The 21711-nt window shown below is 39.5% G+C and overlaps 1 protein-coding gene across 1 annotated transcript; it reads right to left on the bottom strand.

Annotated features, from left to right (window-relative positions):
• Positions 1-721: 721 nt before the first annotated feature.
• On the bottom strand, positions 722-16460 carry C22H1orf159 (chromosome 22 C1orf159 homolog). The gene is made up of 8 exons (XM_065421139.1): positions 16431-16460; positions 15153-15228; positions 12508-12612; positions 11085-11150; positions 9082-9216; positions 3945-3970; positions 3388-3418; positions 722-819 (listed from the first exon to the last, which is right to left on the bottom strand). Exons 1-8 carry the CDS (start codon positions 16458-16460, stop codon positions 722-724), a joined length of 567 nt encoding a protein of 188 aa, XP_065277211.1.
• Positions 16461-21711: the final 5251 nt, after the last annotated feature.

The following is a 21711-nucleotide window of genomic DNA, read 5'->3' on the forward strand; positions in this document are numbered from 1 at the left end:
CACGTAGGGCCTGATCTAAAAGTCCATGAAATTCACTGGAGAAACTTCCATCAACTTCATGGGCTTTGGATCAGACCCATACTGACCACAGTCTTCAGCAGCACTTAGGATGACAATATCTGGAGACAGGTGGGTCTAAACCTACAGTTAAAAACCATGGTCCTCTATGACTAAGAAGCTGAAGAAGATGCTTCTGAAGGCATCAATTTTTGCATTGAGATACTTCATGTAAAATACATTTGTATTTTCCTGCAGCATTAAAGCCATGGCACTTAGAGTTAACATTTACAAACGTGTCCTTTAAACAAGCCCACCTCCAAAACTCCGTGTTGGCATGCTGCACTGAGGGCTTCTCCTCCACAGCCAGACAGCTGACCACAATGAAGGAAAAAGGATCTTGCCAAAGCTGAAAGTGTTCCAAAAAAGGCAGATTCTTTGCAGATTTTAACATAGCTTCTGTTAGGAGACAAATGAAACCACAGAGCTGGAAAAGGGCTTTTCAAGCCCATCAAAGCAGTTCATAGAACTGGATATATCCTATAGTCATCATGTTTGCATTAGTTCAACTCCTCTGTCCATGTTTGGCACAAACCCATTTGACACAGTGGCTCGGCTTGTTTTTCGGTTAGCGGCTCCTGACATTTTCCTGGCATTCCAGTGGCTACAGAAAGTTTCCCCAACACTGTGCATATTTACTAAGTCCTCAGGTAAGTTTTGAAGGCTAAACATTGCTGACCCTGGTTTCTGCAGAAGGGATCATAGCGGAGGATGCAGACATCACTAACGATCGCTCTCGTCTGACGTAGCGTGGCTTTCGAACTGAAAGGGTGGGTACAGACACACAGTTAGCAACTGCTATCTAGTCACGGCTTCATAATTAATTCATAATTAAACAAGTCAGCCAATGATCCAAAAGTGGCTATTGTTGTTCTAGAATATAGAGAAGAAAATTTGACCGACGACTAAATATTAAGAAAGCCCACTAATACACCTCTTCTGAAGGAAGCACTTTAGTTACTTATTGAATTGGGTGCTCACTGGATACCAGTGTTTCCATTATTATTTCCATTTTCAGCCTTACAAAGATAAGCCACATATTATTCATGTTTTATGGCTATAAAAAACCAAGGCAGAGAGGCTAAGACACTTGCCCCCACTCAGGGTCTCAGGGTCAGAGCCAAGATTAGAATTCAGGAGTTCCTGGCTCTATCAGATTATATCTCCCTGAAGCCCAAAACAAATTCAGACAAGGGCTTTGTCTACACTGGCACTTCATTGGCAAAACTTTTGTTGTTCAGGGGTGTTAAAAAAAAAAACCATACACACACCCCCAAACGACAAAAGTTTTACCGACGAAAAGCGCTGGTGTGAACAGCGCTCTCCTGCCAACAACGCTGCTGCCGCTTGTGGGGCGGTGGAAGTTTTTTTGTCAGCAGAAGAGCTCTGGAGAGCTTTTTGTTGGCAGCAGCTACGCTACGAGCCTTTTAGCGGCATGGTTGTAGCAACACAGCCTTGTCGCTAAAAGCCTCGTAGTGTAGCCGTAGCCTTAGAGTCAACATGCTGCCTGCAGGAAGGCCTAAAATTAAGATTGTGGTAATAAAGATTTAAATCTTAATTCTTGCATCTTAGATTTAAAAATAATCCGCATACACCCACACAATGAAAGTAAACAGTTTGGCTTGTTTAAAAAAAATTGGCTTGTTTAACATCCTCCTCCCCCAACAACATTTTATCCAGTTCCTGGAAGGCTTGATTGGTCTTCCTTTAAAGTCAATAGGAGTTTTGTCATTGTCTTCAGAGTACACAGATCAGGCATATACAGTAGAATTGCAGAGTTACAAACACCAGAGTTACAAACTGACCAGTCAACCACACACCTCATTTGGAACCAGAAGTACACAATCAGGCAGCAGCAGACAACAACAAAAAACAAAAAAAGAGCAAATACAGTACAGTACTGCTAAACATAAACAACTAAAAAAAAAATAAAGGAAAGTTTAAAAAAATTGACAAGTTAAGGAAACCGTTTCTGTGCTTGTTTCATTTAAATGAACATGGTTAAAAGCAGCATTTTTTTTTTGCATAGTAAAGTTTCAAAGCTGTATTAAGTCAATGTTCAGTTGTAAACTTTTGAAAGAACAACCATAACATTTTGTTCAGAGTTACGAACTGTTCAGAGTTACGAACAACCTCCATTCCTGAGATGTGCGTAATTCTGAGGTTCTACTGTAAAGCATAGACTAGTTTTCAGTAGTGTCCTGATTAAATAATTGGATATACCCTATTAGGCAGTACAAGTTTCTTTGATACCTACGTGTGAAATAAGCAAATACCATTTTGTAATATTTGCAATGTTACGTATCACTGAATTTGCTTTTAACTGTGCATTGTTTTCAGAAATACTTGAAACTTGCTTACTTTTTTATTTGACAAAGAGTGATTGATTTCACCTTCTCCCATGTTCTGAATGGAGAAGTAGCCAATATGATTCTGTTTCATTAAGCTTTCTTGTTTGCACATCAGCATCACAGACAGCTACAGCTTTGAGAATAATATTTGTTAGCGTACTGATGCTTTTTTTGGTGGCCTCTGTGTCTGCTTTTTTCCTGCAATTCTCAGTAGAGGTTTCTTAAGAATAAATAAAGGCATCCCTAGAATGGATTATTTAATCATACACTCAGCACTACTTGAAAGAAGGTGCATTTAAAAAGAAAGAACGAAAAAGGACCGGTTAGATGAGCACCAATCCAGAGAACAGGTTACTGCCTGAACTTTTCATGCTTATTAAAACAACTCTGCCAACTCCTGCACAATTTTCATGTTCCAAATACCATGTAAGTGTCATTTGCTTCAAGAGGTGTGACATTCAATCCAGTGAGCCTGAAAACGAGCCACCCACGAATCCTCAAGATGTTCCAGCCCTCAAAACATGTCCCACTTTGAATAATTCATTTTTTGAACACCTCTGAAAACCTGAACACTCATCCATCTCTTTCTAAGTCATCTATCGCCTAGCTGCCAAAGATACCATTAAGGAAGCAGCATTTCTACTAGATAATGTAGTTGTCCATGTTAATTACTGAAATGACACCCGATTAACAAATGCTAATATTACAGACATTGTCACACTTCTGTCCCCTGAACAGACTTTGTAGTTTGAATTTTGGAGTTTGTTTATATATATACATATATCTGTACTTACTGGGTATTCCTGGCACTTCCACAATGAGATTCAGATTTTGGGGGATATTGCTAGGTAGTTTTGTATTTCTTAACTACAAGCTAACAAGGAGAAAGAAACAAAAAAGCTACCAGAGCAAGTTGTTAAGAGGTGAAAATATTCACAGGAAAGTTTAAGGATCCCTCAAACATGGAACAGATCCTTACCTGAAGAAGTAGGTGGAGGTATCATTGATGCCTGCAGAACAGAATAAGGATCAAGTCAAATATAAAAGATCTTTGCATTTTCTAATATTACAGAAATTAGAAGTGGACACTAAGGTTACAATTATTTTTAATAAGCAAAATGCCCTCACTTGTGCTACCAACTCCTTAAAAGAATCAAATCTAATATAAATTCTAAAAAATCTATTTTCTCATTATTAATGCTGTGTTTACTTTTGCATTTTTCTCAGGATGGACAACAAACTTGTGAGACTCGCTTAATTTTTTTAGTCAATTCTGCTGCCAATTTCTTGTATGCCAATACAATGCTGCAAAGTTTGGGCTATAAAAACTGCAGGGGAATATCTGTTTTAAATGGTTCTGATTAGAATTTTTAAAAGTAATTCAGGGACAGTTCTTTTTAGTTTAGGTTTTGTAACAGTTTCATTTCTACAAAATTCTAGTTTGGGCCAAAAATGTGACCTGACAGTATCCCTATAAATAATTAACACTATTTGAAAGATGTGTTTATGTCCCTTAGAAGGAATGATTTTACTTACTGTTTCACTGGGCTGCAGAACTGATGCTAAAGGGGAAAGAGACAGGCCGTTATTGTTCTAAAAGGTTGGAACTGTTTGCTTCAATTGCTTATGTATTGTAGAAATTCTTCACAATGAACAATCTGATAGGCCCAATATCCCAACCAACACTCGAGGGAGAATTCTCCCTCCAATGCTTTGGAGGAGACATCAGTCCAAGAGTATTTGGAAATCAGAGCACGTTGCCCAGAAGATGCTTTTGTGCATTAAGGGGACAGGATTCTCAAGCTCTCCAGGAAACAGTTATTTTTACAGGGTTAAATCAGTTCTTATTTTGCTCCCTGAGGAGGCCACCGGAGCATCACTTTGCTTTGAAGGAGCTGCCATGGAAGGAAAGCAGTAGAAGCTAGCAGTCAGTGCGTGAAGGCAGCAAATGGTGTGGAGATAGAAGGATATAGTAGTCAGAAGCAGCAGAAGAAACTGGGAGATACCAACCTTTACTGACAACAAAGCAAATAGCCAGGCAAAATGAAATTCAGCCTGGCAGAAATCCTAAGAGATTCCCTCCAGTAGGCTCTTAACTCTTCTCCCTCAGATAAAAACCTCGGTTTCAACATTGTGACATGTTAGCACAAAAGGGAACTAGCAGCACAAAAAGTGGAAATTCTAGTCTAGATGTTGTTAAACAGCACAAGTTTGGTGACCTGCCAGATTAGATGTCACAGCATGATAGCTCTTGACCCACTTATAAACACCCAAAGGGAGACCTGTGGTACCTAAACCTATTGAAAGAAACTTGTAAAAACAGGTTTCAATTTGTCAGTTTTCATGATACTAACAGTTTCTTTAGCACAAAATAGCTTAGCATCTAGGTGTCTATTATTGTACACTTTATATTAAGTGCGACCAAATTCACTGGAACTGTGCTACGCAATTAAGGTTACGTGTCACTTTGATCTCACGTTCCTCCTTGCTTGTGTATTGCTCTTATTTACTGATTTCTGTTGAGACTGTCTTGTTTTGAATTGGCTCTGTTAGAAGCTAAATGGAGGTGAGGGGGTACCCAGCTGATCAGTGGATGGATCTGACTAAGAGTAGCTCATTGTTAAACTGTTAGAACCTCTTAAATGGCAGCTATTACATGTGGGGTTGACAGAGAAGGGGTCGGGACAAGTAGAGAAATACAGATACATTTCTATATTATTTCAAAATTTACTGTGCAGAAGTTGAGCTACATTATATTTACACACTTGCTCCCTGACCAGGAAAGGTTAGAGTGCAATAATGTACACAGAATTGTTTTACACAGATTCTGCAACTGAAGAGAGAGAGTGAAAAATCCAGCTGACTCCATAAAAATTACATATTGGGCAAAATTTATACCTGCTATAATTCTACTGGCTTTCATGAGTTACCACAGGGATGAATTCAGCTCATTAGATTATAGCTACACAGCTGCATTTCAGATTTACATTTCTTTCCAATATTGTTCTACAAAAGCAGAAACCAATGGTGGGCAGGGGAGAGCTCGCAATAAAATGAAAGAATTCCTGTCATAAAATGTGTCATTCCTCTGTTTCTGGGGCTCCCAAATAATCCCACGTGAAACACAGAGGCAAGTGTAGTGGTTAGAGCAGAGGAATAACCAGGAATCTTTGGTTCTCTTCCTAATTCTGCTGCTGCTGCCGCATCTTGGGTAAATCCCTTGTCCTTCTGTGCATCAGTTTCCCTATCTGTAAAGCTGGTATAAAACAACAGTGTTGTGGGGCTTAATAAAACTTTCCAAAGTGCTTGGAGTGCCTTGGATGAAAAGTATTATTGTCAAATTCTCTAAAAATGCTGCCTGTCCACATAGCATTAGTGTGTACCCTAGATATAGACCATTTAGTACCATCTAATGCGAAGGGCTGGATTGTTGGACCCTTTGAAACCATAAAATAATTCAACTGGTGTTAGTCACTGATGCTGCACAAGAAGCATCCATGCAAAAACTAAACTGAAAATAGATAAGTTCTGTATTGCCACAAAAAATATACATAGAGTGCAGAGGAAGTGTTTACTCCATGTATAAGAACATAAGAATGACCATACTGGGTCACAACAATGGTCCATAAAATCATAGGACTGGAAGGGACCTTGAGAGGTCTTCTAGTCCAGTCCCCTGCATTCAAGGCAGGACTAAGTATTATCTTGACCTTCCCTGACAGGTGATTGTCTAACCTGCTCTTAAAAACCTCCAATGACGGAGATTCCAAAACCTTTCTAGCCCAGTATCCTGTCTTCTGACAGGGGACAATGTCAGATGATTCAAATGAAATTAACAGAATAGGGCAATCATCAAGTGATCCATCCCGTTATCCACTCCCAGCATCTGGCAGTCAGAGGCCTAGGGACACCCAGAGGAGTTGCATCCCTGACCATCTTGGCTAATAACCATTGATGGACCTATCCTCCTGATGAACTTACCTAATTATTTTTTTAATCTATTTGTGGTTTTGGCCTTCACAACATCCCCTGGCAACAAGTTTCACAGGTTGACTGTGCGTTGTGTGAAGATGTACTTCCTTTTGTTTGTTTTAAACCTGCTGCCTATTAATTTCATTGGGTGACCCCGGTTCTTGTGTTATGTGAAGGGGTAAATAACACTTCCCAAGTCACTTTTTCCACACCATTCATGATTTTATAGACCTCTATCATATCCTCCCTTCGTCATTCCTTTTCCAGGCTGAGCAGTCCTTGTCTTTTTAATCTCTCCTCATATGGAAGCTGTTCATAAGAACATAAGAATGGCCATATTGGGTCAGACCAAAGGTCCATGTAGCCCAGAATCCTGTCTTCCGACTGTAGCCAATACCAGGTGCCCCAAAGGGAATGAACAGAACAGGTAAGCATTAAGTGATCCATCCCCTGTCACCCATTCCCAGCTTCTGGCAAACAGAGGCTAGGGACACCATCCCTGTCCATCCTGGCTAATAGCCATTGATGGACCTATCCTACATGAACTTATCTAGTTCTTTTTTGAACGCTGTTATAGTCTTGGCCTTCACAACATCCTCTGGCAAGGAATTCCACAGGTTGACTGTGCAGCTTGCAGGGATTTCACTTTTTGCACTGTACCTTTTAATTTCTAACTTCTTCAATTTTGTGTACTCCCACACTCTGAAATTAAATGCTACAGTATTGCGCTGCTGTGGTGTTTTCCCCACCACAGGGATGTTAATATAATTAAATTTATGGTCACTGTTACCAAGAGGTCCAGCTATATTCACCTCTTGAACCAGATCCTGTGCTCCACTTAGGACTAAATCAAGAATTGCCTCTCCTCTTGTGGGTTCCAGAACTAGCTGCTCCAAGAAGCAGTCATTTAAGGTGTCAAGAAACTTTATCTCTGCATCTCGTCCTGAGGTGACATGTACCCAATCAATATGGGGGAAAGTTGAAATCCCTCATTATTATTGAGTTTTTTATTTTAATAGCCTCTCTACTCTCCCTGAGCATTTCGTAGTCATTATCACCATCCTGGTCAGGTGGTCGGTAATATATCCCTACTGTGATAGTCTTATTATTAGAGCATGGAATTACTATCCACAGAGATTCTATGGTACAGTTTGGTTAATTTAATATTTTAAAATTATTTGATTCTATGCTTTCTTTCACATATAGTGCCTCTCCCTGACCAGCACGACCTGTTCTGTCTTTCCAATATTAGTATTGGAAAGTATTATTGTGTCCCATTGATTATCCTCATTCCACCAAGTTTCTGTGATGCCTTTTATATCAGTATCATTTAATATGAGGCGCTCTAGTTCATCCATCTTATTATTTAGACTTCTAGCATTTGTATATAAGCACTTAAAAAGCCTGTCACTTTTTAGCTGTCTGCCATTACATGATGTAATTGAATGGGCCTTTCTTTTCATTTGACTGTTTCTCATCAGATCCTACCTTTATTTTATCATTTTCCACCCTCTCCTCCTTACTAGGACATAGAGAATCTCCATTCATAGATCCTCCCCCTAAGGGATGTGTCTGTTCGAACCACATGCTCCTCTGCACCTGTCGGCTTTCCCCCAGCCCTTAGTTTAAAAACTGCTCTGCGGTCTTTTTAATTTTAAGTGCCAGCAATCTGGTTCCATTTTGGGTTAGGTGGAGCCCATCCTTCCTATATAGGCTCCCACTTTCCCAAAAGTTTCCCCAGTTCCTAATAAATCGTAACCCCTCCTCCCTACACGATCATCTCATCCACGCATTGAGACCCTTCAGTTCTGCCTGTCTAACTCACCCTGCGCGTGGAACTGGAAGCATTTCAGAGAATGCTGCCATAGAGGTCCTGGACTTCAATCCCTTACCTGGCAGGCTAAATTTGGCCTCCAGGACCTCTCTCCTATCCTTCCCTATGTCATTGGTACCTACATGTACCACGACCACCGGCTCCTCCCACACATGACACATAAGTCTATCTAGAATCCATACCTTAATCATTTTTGTTGCCCTTCTCTGTACTTTTTCCATTTCTAATATATCTTTTTTGAGAAGGGTCAACCAGAACTGCATGCAGTGCTCAGTGTGTGGGCATACCATGGATTTATAGAGTGATATGATGATATTTATGGTCTTATCTATCCCTTTCCTAATGGTTCCTATCATTGTTAGCTTTTTTGATGGCCACTGCACATTGAGTGGATGTTTTCAGAGAACTATCCACAATGACTTCAAGATCTCTTTCTTCAGTGGTAATACCTAATTTAGACACCATTATTTTGTATGTATAGTTGAGATTATGTTTTCCAATGTGCATTACTTTGCATTTATCAACAATGAATTGCATCTGCCATTTTTGTAGCCCAGTCACCCAGTTTTGTGAGATCCCTTTGTAACTGTTCGCAATCTGCTTTGGACTTAACCATTTTGAGTAATTTTGTATCATCTGCAAATGTTGCCACCTCACTGTTTACCTCTTTTTCCAGTTCATTTACACATATGTAGGACTGCACTGGTTCCAGTACAGAAGTGCACAGAACAGATTACAATATGTACATTAAAAATAATGTAGAACATGGAACTCTAAAACATATGGAAAAGGTTTTGGCCTTCTCTCAAATTCCCAGCTAAACTGTAAATAAATGATGAAACGGAGAATGACTAAGAAACACTTTACCTTTATTTCTTCTGTAGAACATATTTGGAAGTTTATTGGCACGTTTGAGGTAGAAGAATGAAGCCACAGACAGTATCAGGAATAAACTGATGAAGAATGTCCCTAAAATGAGAGAGGCTGCCACTTCTGGGCCCCCTGTGAAATCAGAGGAAATAGCCGGTTATTTACTAGAAACCACTAAGATACAAGGGGCAAAGGGATTTATTCTCCCATCACTGCTATAGAGAATACAGAGTAAACTTGCTTACATTTAGATGAGAGAAGAACATTTCTTTTGTGTATCAAAATATCAAACAGAAAACCTCATCAAAATTATTAGGAAACATCCTCCAATACTAATTTTCCTGTGTTTTAGCCTCTACCTACACTATTTTAATTATGTTTTCCTGAAGATATCCACAGATTTTTGTCCCAAGTGTTTCCTTCTTTATCCTTTTCAAACCCGCGGTTGCCAGGCATTGAACAAAAGTGGATTAGTAACCAAAATAATAAGAATACTTAAGGTAAATTTAAATTGCCCAATACAGGATTGTGTCAGGCCATTGGTCATTAAATCTGGTATTCTGCCTTCAAAATGGCCAATCTGTAATACCTCAAAGGGAAGTTAGACACTAGCAAAAAAATTTCTCCAGAACATTTGCTCAATTTGCTTAACTTATTTTGTTTAAGGTCATGATCACATGAGGTGGCATAGATTTATTTTACGAAGCAGAGGAATGCTGAAATTCTTGTGTTCCGGACACAGAAACAGCAGATACACCACATCTCTGGTATTTACTGTAAATGGAATACAAAGATTTTACTTCAGTACAAATTCTGGCTTCATTCTGTTTTTAATTTGCTTCATTCAAGGTCAGGGACCTAAGATGTTTAATGAGATTTTAAACACTTGGCATAGTGAGATTTTTAGTATAACACTACATAGATTGTCTTAAGTTCCCAAAGCTATTCCCTAGATCTTGCAATTCCTTTTTTTTAAAAAGCTATATATTAGTCCTCAGTTTCCCTGGGCAGGATAGCTCTTCTTCTTTACCATTTGGGTACAAGTTTCACAGGGCCAGATGCAAAGGCGATTTACCTCTATTACATCACACGTAGTATAAAAGGAAATAAGCAGCACTTGTTTTATACTCATAAATGAATTAGAACTTGATTGAGAAACCAGAAATCATGAGGCTCACTCACATCCAAGAGCCCCCACTCCCCTTCTGTGCAGATCATAAAATAACACAACAGGGCATCTCCGGTGGGCTCTGCCAGAGAAGTACAGGAATACAATAGCAAGAGGTGCTGCAGGTCAAGATTTACGTGCACTGGCAGAGCTGTCTGGAAGGAGCTTGTATAGCACCCAACTATATATGAATCTTGTTAATGACTATACCATTTACGCTCTCACTTCATGAGCATTCACATTAAGTAGTTATTCTAGAGCAGATCACTGAATCACCTTGTCTGGGATCTTACCTCCAGTAGTGGGCCATACTTCAGCAATCTAATTATTTTCAATTTATATTTGCTTGCAGTACAAGTGAAACAATACATGTAAGGAGTCAAGTTGAAGTAACTGGTATAGTTTACAACCAGCTCCAGAAACAAAAAGTTTCAAGCCCTAGAAGAGCCAGTCAAAGTCATCAGGCATCAGGTCTAATTAGAATTGGCAACTGGCATACCAAAAAAATCCCACAACACTTGCTGCAGCACCATTTAAAAATCAGCTGGCAAGTAACTGGCATAACTGTTTCTCTCTGAGCAAAATGCATCATGACCAAACACCATCCTGCAGAAGAAGTTTATCTCAAAATTTGGCTTTTTAAAAAAAATCATAAAAACTCCTACAGTCTGGAATAATTAACAACTCTAAAATGGCTGCTACACTTAAAAATATGGGAGAAAACATCTCACCGAGATTGTATCAAATGCTATGTTGTCAAGCGTGTGCAGATGACAACAGGAAAAGCTCTAGAGTGGCTACCCCCCAATACAAGACAATTCCATTTACTTACCTATATTCTGTAGAAAGGGGGTTACGGTACTTATATTCATTTGAAAATTCATTCCTCTGGTACCAGCTATATGGGGAAAAATGCATTTTTATGAAGCATTAAATTCAGTGCCGCTTTAGAAAAGGTTTTGAGTGACATAAGCCATCATATCATATCTGATGCCTGGTTTCTCTCATGAGATAACAGCACCTCTACCACTTCCCGGGAGAAATAAAGAAGAGGCGCATGATCACCCTCTTCTGGCAAAAGTGTTCATTACTGCATTGCCCTTACAGGAAGCCTCTCAAGCTCTTCCGCTAGTTTTGCTAAACAATTTATTAATTAAATGAAAGGGACTGCTCAGAGGTAGGGTGACCAGATGTCCTGATTTTATAGGGACGGTCCCGATTTTGGGTCTTTTTCTTATATAGGCTCCTATTACCCCCCACCCCCATCCTGATTTTTCACTTTGCTGTCTGGTCACCCTACTCAGAGGAGAACAAAAATGAGAAATGAGGCCTCTTACATATGGGATAGTGCAGTCCAGCTTCCTGAATAAAAGAGCTATTTGAGGTCTGAAGGAATCCTTAGTATGTGCCTATGGTAAATGCCTGTTTCTGAAAATAGTGATTAAATCATTCAAGAAATTCAATGTTAATTATTTGTCTGATGCAAGTTTGTTTGTTCTTAAAAAACAACAACACATTTTGGTATTTGTTTGAGTTCTGCATGTTACGGATACTGAGAGTTCTTAAAAGCCACAGAAAGATATGGGTTGGATATTGCATTTGATTGTAAAGATCAGATATTCTAATACAGGGGTCGGCAACCTTTCAGAAGTGGTGTGCCAAGTCTTCATTTAGTCACTCTAATTTAAGGTTTCGCGTGCCAGTAATACATTTTAACGTTTTTAGAAGGGCTCTTTCTATAAATCTATAATATATAAACTATTGTTGTATTTAAAGTAAATAAGGTTTTTAAAATGTTCAAGAAGCTTCATTTAAAATTAAATTAAAATGCAGAACCCCCCTGGACCGGTGGCCAGGACCCGGGCAGTATGAGTGCCACTGAAAATCAGCTTGCATGCCATCTTTGGCACACGTGCCATAGGTTACCTACCCCTGTTCTAATGTGTAAAAAAAGGTGTCTAAAGAAGATTAGGAGACAAAAGATCATCGATTACGGGATGCTGTGCCTCACACTGCTCTACAGCAGTCTCTGCTGGTTGATTTCAGGAAAGTTCTGACGGGTTTTGAAGGGTTTGTCACCCAAAGGTACAGTAGGGCCTCTGAGAATGATGGAAATTTCAGAGAAGAAAACTAGGAATGGAAATCCTCAGAATCTTTTACGGGACAGTCTTGGTTGAACTGAATGTGTATAAAGAGGCCCCAGTGCAAAAAAACAAAACAAAAAAAAACTGGACCGGGGATGGCAGATGACTTACTATTTCTACAATCGGTCAGATTGTAAGTTGACGCAACAGAAGTGGTTTCATTCTTGCATTTAATGCAACTGCTACTCCCATCCTCATTCCACTCTCTGTAACAACCTGCACAAGAACAAAATGTACACTGAGCTGGAAATGGCATGAGAAATGTCAGGAACATCCTTCTAGTCTCCAGAATCAAGCATCTGAGAACACAGGCTTCCTGCATAAAATGTCTCTTACTTACTACCATACTACACCAAAAAAAGCTTTAATTTCTAATGTGCCTGCTGCAACAAGGAAACAAGGTGTTATCCTACATATAAAGGACATTAAGGAGAAATCAGTTACAAGCAAGCACATGCTAGGAGGTTATTTTCATGTAGCTCCATTCACCATTTAGTTTTTTAAATTATGAAAAACAGGAAAATTTTCCAATCCCTCCATGCCATCCCTTAAAAACTCCCAGAAAAGAAGGAACCTCCCTGCTTATATTTTTCCTGCCCTCTCCGGGTCCCCATCCGGCTAAAACAAGATTTAAGTCCACGTCTGTGTATTATATCACAAGCTAAGGTAGAGAGAGAGGCATAAAGATGCTAAGAACCAGTAAAGGAGCTCCTGCATCAGGATATATTGGACTCAACCCTGTCAGTCACTCGAGGGCTAGTAACGAACAATATGAAGTTGGCCTATAATACAGTATTTTTCTATTGCCCAAACTTCTTTGGTATTGTATAGTTTGCATCAGTTTACAAGGACTCAATCCTGTTTAAACTATTCCATGACAGGTAAGTGGGGTCTTTTATATCAGCCATCCTACCAATGAGGGCTGAAAACTGATTAAATTTGTGTCTTCAGTGATATCATGTGTCTCTCAATTTATGTTTAAAGGCACAAGTTTCTATCTTTGATAAGACAGGAAAAAAAGTTAAGGCACGTCTTCAGCACTAACTTTATTTAATAGAATAAAGCAGTAGTGGCTTCATTCTGTGTCTTATGACCCAGGAGCCGGATGATTAGAAGGATATTCCTGCTAAATCGTGTTACAGTCTAGATCAGGGGTTGGCAACGTTTGGCACGCGGCTCGCCAGGGTAAGCACCCTGGCGGGCCGGGCCAGTTTATTTACCTGCTGACGCGGCAGGTTCGGCCGATCGCGGCCCCCACTCGCCGCGGTTCGCCGTCCCGGGCCAATGGGGGCGGCGAGAAGCGGCGCGGGCAAGGGATGTGCTGGCCGCGGCTTCCCGCCACCCCCATTGGCCCGGGACGGCGAACCGCGGCCAGTGGGGGCCGCGATCGGCCGAACCTGCCGCGTCAGCAGGTAAATAAACGTCCCGGCCCGCCAGGGTGCTTACCCTGGCGAGCCGCGTGCCAAGCAAAAACTCACTATGTAGGCTAAAATCCAGTCCTCCACAGCCTTTAGCCAAACTGGAATCAATTATTCCATAAAGCACACTATTAGTAAAGCACTGATTGGAAAACAGCTCTGCTGGTAGGTTTTCCTCCGAGGGAAGCTGCACATTTGATGCCCTTAGTAATAAATTACACCTGACATTTAATCTAAACACAAACACACCCACTGTAAGGGCAAAGCCTTTCTATAGTAAATAAGAAGAAAGCAACAAAGTATTTTATCTGACACCAAGATTTCAGTAGTTTAACATTTATAGCATGATGCAAGAAGATGTGAATCTATAAGATTTATGGACAACAGCTTGTGCCACATCTCAGATCATTTAAGAACAGAAATGAATATAGTAATCATAGGTTTCAGAGTAGCAGCCGTGTTAGTCTGTATCCGCAAAAATAACAGGAGTACTTGTGGCACCTTAGAGACTAACAAATTTATTAGAGCATAAGCTTTCGTGGGCTACAACCCACTTCTTCGGATGCATAGTAATCATGTAATGTTTAAGTAACTGAGCAGCAAAGCATTTAGCTTAGAAAAATAATGAACCTTAAGATACCTTTTAATATTTAATATGAGGAAAAGACGGAACCCATGGTTTTAGTCATAAGAAAGAAAAAACGTGATTTTCAATTCTTTAGTTCTACAAAGAATCAGTAATATTGAAGCATATATGTTGTCTTACCGATCTTGAGTCTAGAAGAGTTTGGTTATTTTTTAAAGCTTTCCACTTCACCTTAAACAAAGGTGGATTTTTACAAACATTAGATCATCTTTTCTCCTGGCATTGTTGGAGAATGATAAAAGGAGGTGGAAAATCAACTAATATTTCTCTGAAAGTCTGCTTTAAGTGGCACAAAAGGGAACCCACATCATTTCCTGGTAATAAGAGATAGTACATTTGCATCATATTAGCCATGGCTTAAGTCTTTCTTCCCACCCCCTTAGCTGTATATTACTGTATTTTTGTATCACATGTGCTTGTAAATATTAATTTATAGTACACTTTGCATCATACCACTTTATGGTATGTGAAAACTGAAGAAAAAGTTCAGCAATGCCAGGCTACTATCCTCCCCATGTGAGCATACAGTTTCCATGAGAATTGATGAGAGTTACATGTGTTCATACAGAGAACATTCCTCAAGATGCATGTGTACGGTAACTTTTCTTTCCTTCCCTAATTAATTAGCTTCTGTGTTTTGCCACTGGCTACAGAAAAATGCTCTGGGAATTTCTCTTGGACAAAGACACTACCTGGACTGCACTGGTTAGTGACTGGGCAGGTGCTGTTAGCATCCAATACATCCATACAGCATTCTGGCTGTGAAACCTAAAAAGAAAACATTACAGCACATTTCCCACAGCTCTTGGCTTTATTAAAAACACAGCTCAATCTTACCCAGTACATACTAATGAAAAAGGAACAAATTACAGGGGCAGCTGAAACTGTATCAATGAACACTTCATTGTCAATTTTTAATAATCAGCAGCAGAGGATACAGAACAGGTTGGATTACATCAATGAGATCATTTTGACCAGTCAGCAACTGCCCAAATTAGGGCTTTGCGAACAAATGTAAAAGAAGGTACATGTCAGTGTTGATTTTGGATGGGACCTCATAGAACCACTTTGTAAAAGCACTTGCCAACTTTTCTAGAACAGTGTACAGTTCATCTCCATGGGCTGGATCACTCTCTCCTGAGGTAAAACCCTGGAGGAGGAGATCTCAGCATGGTTGCCATTTTCCCTAATCATTCTCTTTGGCCCTTACAGAACAGGCCATAGGACCACTCAAAAAGCTGCAGATTCCAGGGGGACAGGAGGCCAGGATCATCCATGGTGAGGGTCTGTGCTTCACAGCAGCTCTAACTCCTGGTAGCCCCAGGGACTCCCCAGGGACATAGCTGTCCCAGAAACCCCTCTACGAAAGAGAATCCCCACCAGAAAGGGGACTCCATAGTAAATGTGCGGGATGATGCATGTCTACCTTGTCTCACTTAGTCCTCACTGCTTTCACCTGCACAGATCTTAGACTAGCAGAGAGTGCTCTGTGGGCTCTAGGGGGGACTGCTGCAGAGACAGCTAAGCTAGGTCTCCTCTGTGCACAGATCTGAGGGTCCTCATTCCTCCCCCATACTCCAAAGTGAGGATCAGGCTGATTTTTGATTAAACTTCACATTTGCATTGGAGTTTCCTAATTTCATAGAGCACCTTTAGAAAAGGGAGATTTGTATTAATATTGTAGGTGAAAAATATAATGCATGTCAGAATCATGGCAAAAACCAATCTCCTGTGAAACAGCGCCCTGAATAAAACTGCTCTCTTTTTGACGTTTATATGCAGCGACAGTAGAACTCAGTTATAAAAAAAAAAAACCTCTCTCACTGTTAGGATGTCAGTACTATAAAGTGAAAGCACTCATTAGAGCACTTCATATTCATGTAAACAAGCCAAACACCAGATGCCAAATTTTAAAAATAAAAATGTGTGGTTTTGCAAAACAGATACTACTATCATAACTCCTCCCTTACAGAAAAGCCATTCTGTCTCTGGATATCCATGTTGCAATGCATGAGAGTGTCATTTAAGCTACACAACCTCTTCCTCATGGAGCTAAAAAAAAATGTTCTGAAACAATATGGGCTAGTGGACTGAGCACAGAGGTGGGAGCCAGGAAGTTTGCGGTTTTATTAAATCTGATTTTTTTTCTCAAAAATAACAAGGTGTTCAAGTCTCAAAACTCACAGATTCACTGAGCTTGGTGGAAAGTAACACAACATCAGGCTAGTATCCAAGCATATGGCTAAAGGGTCAAAGTCAGTCTAAACCAACCCAGCACAGTATTTGTTATTACAGGCAGTCATCAATTAATCAAGCAAGTGATGAGGTTCAAGGATATCAGGAAGAGTGTATCATTCATCCCTGACCTGATTGAGATAATCAAACTTGTAATGACTGCGGCAGACTTCACCCAGTTAGTCGAGTGTGGGAGGGGAAGTCAGGGAACACTAAAGAACCAGAAAGACTCACAGTCAATGAGAAAATAGGCAGCTTGGTACATACAAAGGCTTGTAGGTCAAACCGTCCTGGAGACAGGTTATAAATTTCTGCCCATTCACTGTGTAATAGGCAGCAGCAGTTTCCTGTAACCTTGGGCAGCTTTTTAAAGTTGATTTTAGGTTTCCATATTTTGGACTACTTTTGTAGCTATTGTACTGCCAAGCAGCTAGAAAGATTAAAAGCTTTCAAAATCATGATTATCTATGTTTTTCAGAGTGTGACCAGCTGCATGTCTTCTAGCCAGTGGGTTTGTGTCGGGGGGAGGGGGGGGGGAGTCAAAGCTTTGACAGGCAGTCTTCAGAACAAGTTCACCCTCACAAGTTGCCAAATTGTCTAGACAGAGCATGCAATCAATACTGCAATTTTGGGGGCTAGATCTTCATTCCTGTTGGGCACGATTTGCTCCGCCAACCTACCATATTGCTCATTGGCAGCAAACGCTGCTTGGAGGAAGGAAAAGCTGATATTAATTTTTACAGGCAAGTTCTGGATGTGCTGCTTTTCTTGTGATCAGAAAATCTTCTATAAACAGCATTTTAAGGGGGGAAACCCCCACTTCCTTCCTAAGATAATTTAGCATATCAACAGGCAATTTTAACTCCATTTCATTCATAGCAGAATGAAATTTCATGCAGAGCTATGACACATAATACATACCAAACTTTCAGTGGATTTGCTTGTAACTTCAGCTATGAGTCTAGTTAGGAGAAGGATATATGACATTGCCATGCCCAGGAATGAGAAATGTCTAAATAAAAAGAGAGAGAATGGAACACTATATTAAGGACAAAGAAGATAGAGAGAGAGAGATTCTCTGTCTGCATCCAAAACAAACTTCTGATTAAATGTTAATTTTAACTGAACACAAAGGCTTTTATATTCAGCGTCTCAGAGGAGAAAGACTTACCTTGTTTAAAGGTACAAATTTGAGACACTCAGAATTTTCACTCCAGCTGCAGAGGGGCAGGTTTCTGGATATGGCAGACTGTGTGGTTGCTAGGAAACAAGGAGCCTTATCAGTCTGCTCCAAACAGGGCTATGCAGAGACTATTCCACACCCATGATCTAAAAATCAATGGGATTGCAATACGAACAGTTACTGCCTGACACCATCGCTGATAAACCTGCCCACAACAACCACCGACTCCTCTGGCTGCAGCACTGAACTGCAAAGGATTCGTATCAGGATACAGAGTAACAGCCCTTCAGAAAGGTAATGCCATAGTTATTCTCCCCAGCACAGAGACCTGAAGTCTTCGTAAAGTTTACAAGTTAAGATGCAACATTAAAAGTTTAGCTAGTTAGGATTTCTGGCTGCAATAATTTAAATTGGATTATTTTGAAACTATCTCCATATAAAGCAGAATGTAGTTTTTCAAACTATTGTTACATACATGTGTCTTCTCTTCCCCACTTTTTCCAGCCAGGCCCAAAATGACCCTAATGGAAGTCAATCCCCTTCTCCCAGTCCTAATAAAGTTTAGCTAACCAAAAACCGTATCCTCAACTCCTTGATCTGACTGTGCTGTTCAAACACTTGCTATGTTATCACCATGTTATCGAAACACTCTACAGGCAATACAGTGTGTGGTAGCCAGACCCATTTTCCTCTGAAATACTATGAAAAAAATAAACTTTCAAAGCAGCCTACCTGCAGGGAAAGTATTTCAGAGGAAACATAAAAGACCTCCCGATTGAAGTTTAATAAGAAGAAAAAGTTAAAAATGATGACTGCAGGCTGAAAGCTCCAGATGGGCTTTCAGCGTCATTTAATAAACCGAAAGTAGTTATTGAAGTGTTGTTGCGTAAAAAGGATCCTGTGGGTGAATTTTAAAATAATTTATGATATTACCGAATTACTATGAGTCACGTAATGCAACGTCGACCAATTATAAAAAAAAAAAGCGAAAGGAACCCACATAAACCATGTTAAACAAATTTGACTTCTATATTGAGAGAAAACCTCCTTAAATCTTAACTTTCATAAGTCTTTCTGTTAATACCAAACGATAAAGTAGTCAGACATACTTCTTGTCCCTAACTCCAAAAATTGGACCAAACAGTTTGGTAGTCTTGGTAGGAAAAGGGTCCACCCCTCACAGTGACCACTACTATAATTAGCCCCCTTCACAGCTCTTTCAGACCTAGAGACTGAGGACTTGAATGGGCTATGGAGATCACACTCCTCTCTTCCTCCTAGAAGAGGTCCCTCCAGTCAGGGATGATTTAAGCACACGGGCAGAGCAAAGTGGGGAAAAGACTACACTGCATGCTACCTGGTACTGTGGACATCAAAGAACGTCAAGTCTCCAGTGGTGTCAATTCAACAACTTCCACAATTCCATTAGTTCAAATTTAAATTTACACACATGAATAAAGTGGCACCACTGCCAAATGATAAGCAGTCAGTTCAAATTCATTATGTACTTGGCACTATCTGACACTGATAATTGAAGACTCCAGGAAAAGATTGAGCACTTGATTAGACTTGCTGTTACTGGTGCAGATTACAGTATTTGGAGACAAAGTGTATGTATCCCCCATGAACAAGATGGTTCTCCAAAATGAGACATTTATAACAGAGAATTAATGAACCTCAGGAACGACAGTTACACACATCTTGCTTCTACATTATGAAGCGCATGCTGAATACACTGCATTAGGAAGGGAGATCTTTGGGTCACCTCAAACTATAAAATGGGCTATTGAGGGGAGATACGTCAGAAGAAAAAGTGCATTTGAAAGAATTGGAAAAGATTCAGATTTGGGGATTACAAAATTGGACATCTTTAGGGCAGGATGGAAATAAATTTGTAATTCACAAATAGGTCCCCAAACCACTGGTGAAAACAAGGTATATTATTCAACAGCATGTTTGAAACCTCAATCGCTAGTTTTAATCAAAACCTCAATTATCAACATTCTTCTGAGAGTACTTAAGAAGACAGCTTGTCTAGAGATTAGAGTATAGAAACAGGTGCCAACAAATCCTAAATGATGATACTGCCTCTGCCACTTATTTCTTGTACAGCCTTGGGCAAGACACTCAATTTCCCCCTCCTCAATTTACACATTTGTAAATAGAGATCACACTTACCTATCCTCATAGGGGTGTTCTGAAGATTAATCTTTGTTTGGTATTATCAACATGTAAAATGGTTATATAAATCCTAAGAATAATTCTACTTTGAGTATGTAGATGCAGCTTTGTTTCAAGTATAAAGCCTTTCAATAACAAGACTCCATAGGATTTAGTTTAATGTCCTCTTACTGTGACAAGAGTCTAGAAATTCAATTGTACCGGTGACAGGCAAAATAAAGTTCCAGTACACTAATACTATAGATGAGATGCATCCAGTGGTCAAGTCTGAGTGACAAAATTCCCTCTAGTAAGAAAATGGAATAATGGAGATTACACGGGTTTTATCATAAGGCAAGGGTAAACATTTCAAAATGACCTACCTTGTGGAAAAATATTCCAGTTTAAAATAGCCTATGTTTTCCATGTTTTTATAATAAACAAAAAGTTTTAAAGCCTTCGCTTGTAACTCACAGTGCAATTGACAAACAAGATCCAAAAATGTCATAAGATTAAAAAAAAAATAGTTTGGTCTATTGCCCAGACTGTTACCAAAACCAAATCCAAGTTCCTTGTGGGCTATAAGGAAGCATGTACCCTAGAATTTTCAGGTGGTGGTAGACCAGTTTCTCATTTTTAAACACTTGACTCAAAAATATATTCATCACATGGACTACTTATAGAGCTACATACAAAGGACACGTGCACTTTAGGCCAGATTTTCAGCTGCTATAAACAGACACAGTGGAGACAACACTACTCTTGGTACTTTTCGAGGCAGTTCAACACTGCAATCAATTGTATAGCTTTAAAAAGCATGTTGACAGTGTGTATAGCTTTAATATTTTGAGTTTCATTAATATATCCAACTCTCAGAAACAGAATTTGTCTATCTTCTATACCTCACGCTCCTCAAAAAGGTAAATATTGCCTCTTTGATTATATATGACTTCCACTGAGAAAATGGCCCCAGCTGTTATAGTCAGATGCTGATCAATTTTTCATCACTTTGGACTCTACACACAAATGTCTGTCAATACTTGCTTCATTAGTATACTAAAGTTAAATATTGGAGAGTCAGAGAAGAAAACTATTTATTTAAATAAGTATTTTCCTGTCATCTAAATATATTTATCTTTCAGGAAAGAACATTTTAATATCTTCTGCACAAGAAAACATCAGTAACTAGATGCTTTCAGAATGACTGGTACTCATTCTTGTTGGACACAAGTTTATGGTATAGGTTCCACACACCTCTTGTATTTCCATCCCTGAAATACATTAGAGTACTAATCAACAGTGAGACAATTACATTTACGGACAGCTACTTGTTCACAGCTGCTAATGATTGTAGTGAAATAGAACATCTTTCCTGCAGCTGTTCCAGCAGAAATAGGACATTGGATAAAAACGCCTTTGAATCTTTCCAGAGAATTGATCTTTCTCCCTCTCAAACTATAAAGGCATCTTTTATATTTTATTTGAACCAATATTTGCTCATAGAAATATCTATTAGCAAATAAATGCAGAAGAGTGGAAACCTGTAAATATATTAAGAATACTTGATCGGATTAGGCATAGGACATTCAGTGAAGCGATGCTGGTAACATCATATATTTTGTTTAAATGAAAAGTAACGCTCATGAAAGAAGTCAGACAGAATTAGAAACTCA

The sequence above is a fragment of the Emys orbicularis genome, chromosome 22, assembly GCF_028017835.1.
Source record: "Emys orbicularis isolate rEmyOrb1 chromosome 22, rEmyOrb1.hap1, whole genome shotgun sequence".
Lineage (NCBI taxonomy): Eukaryota > Metazoa > Chordata > Testudines > Emydidae > Emys > Emys orbicularis.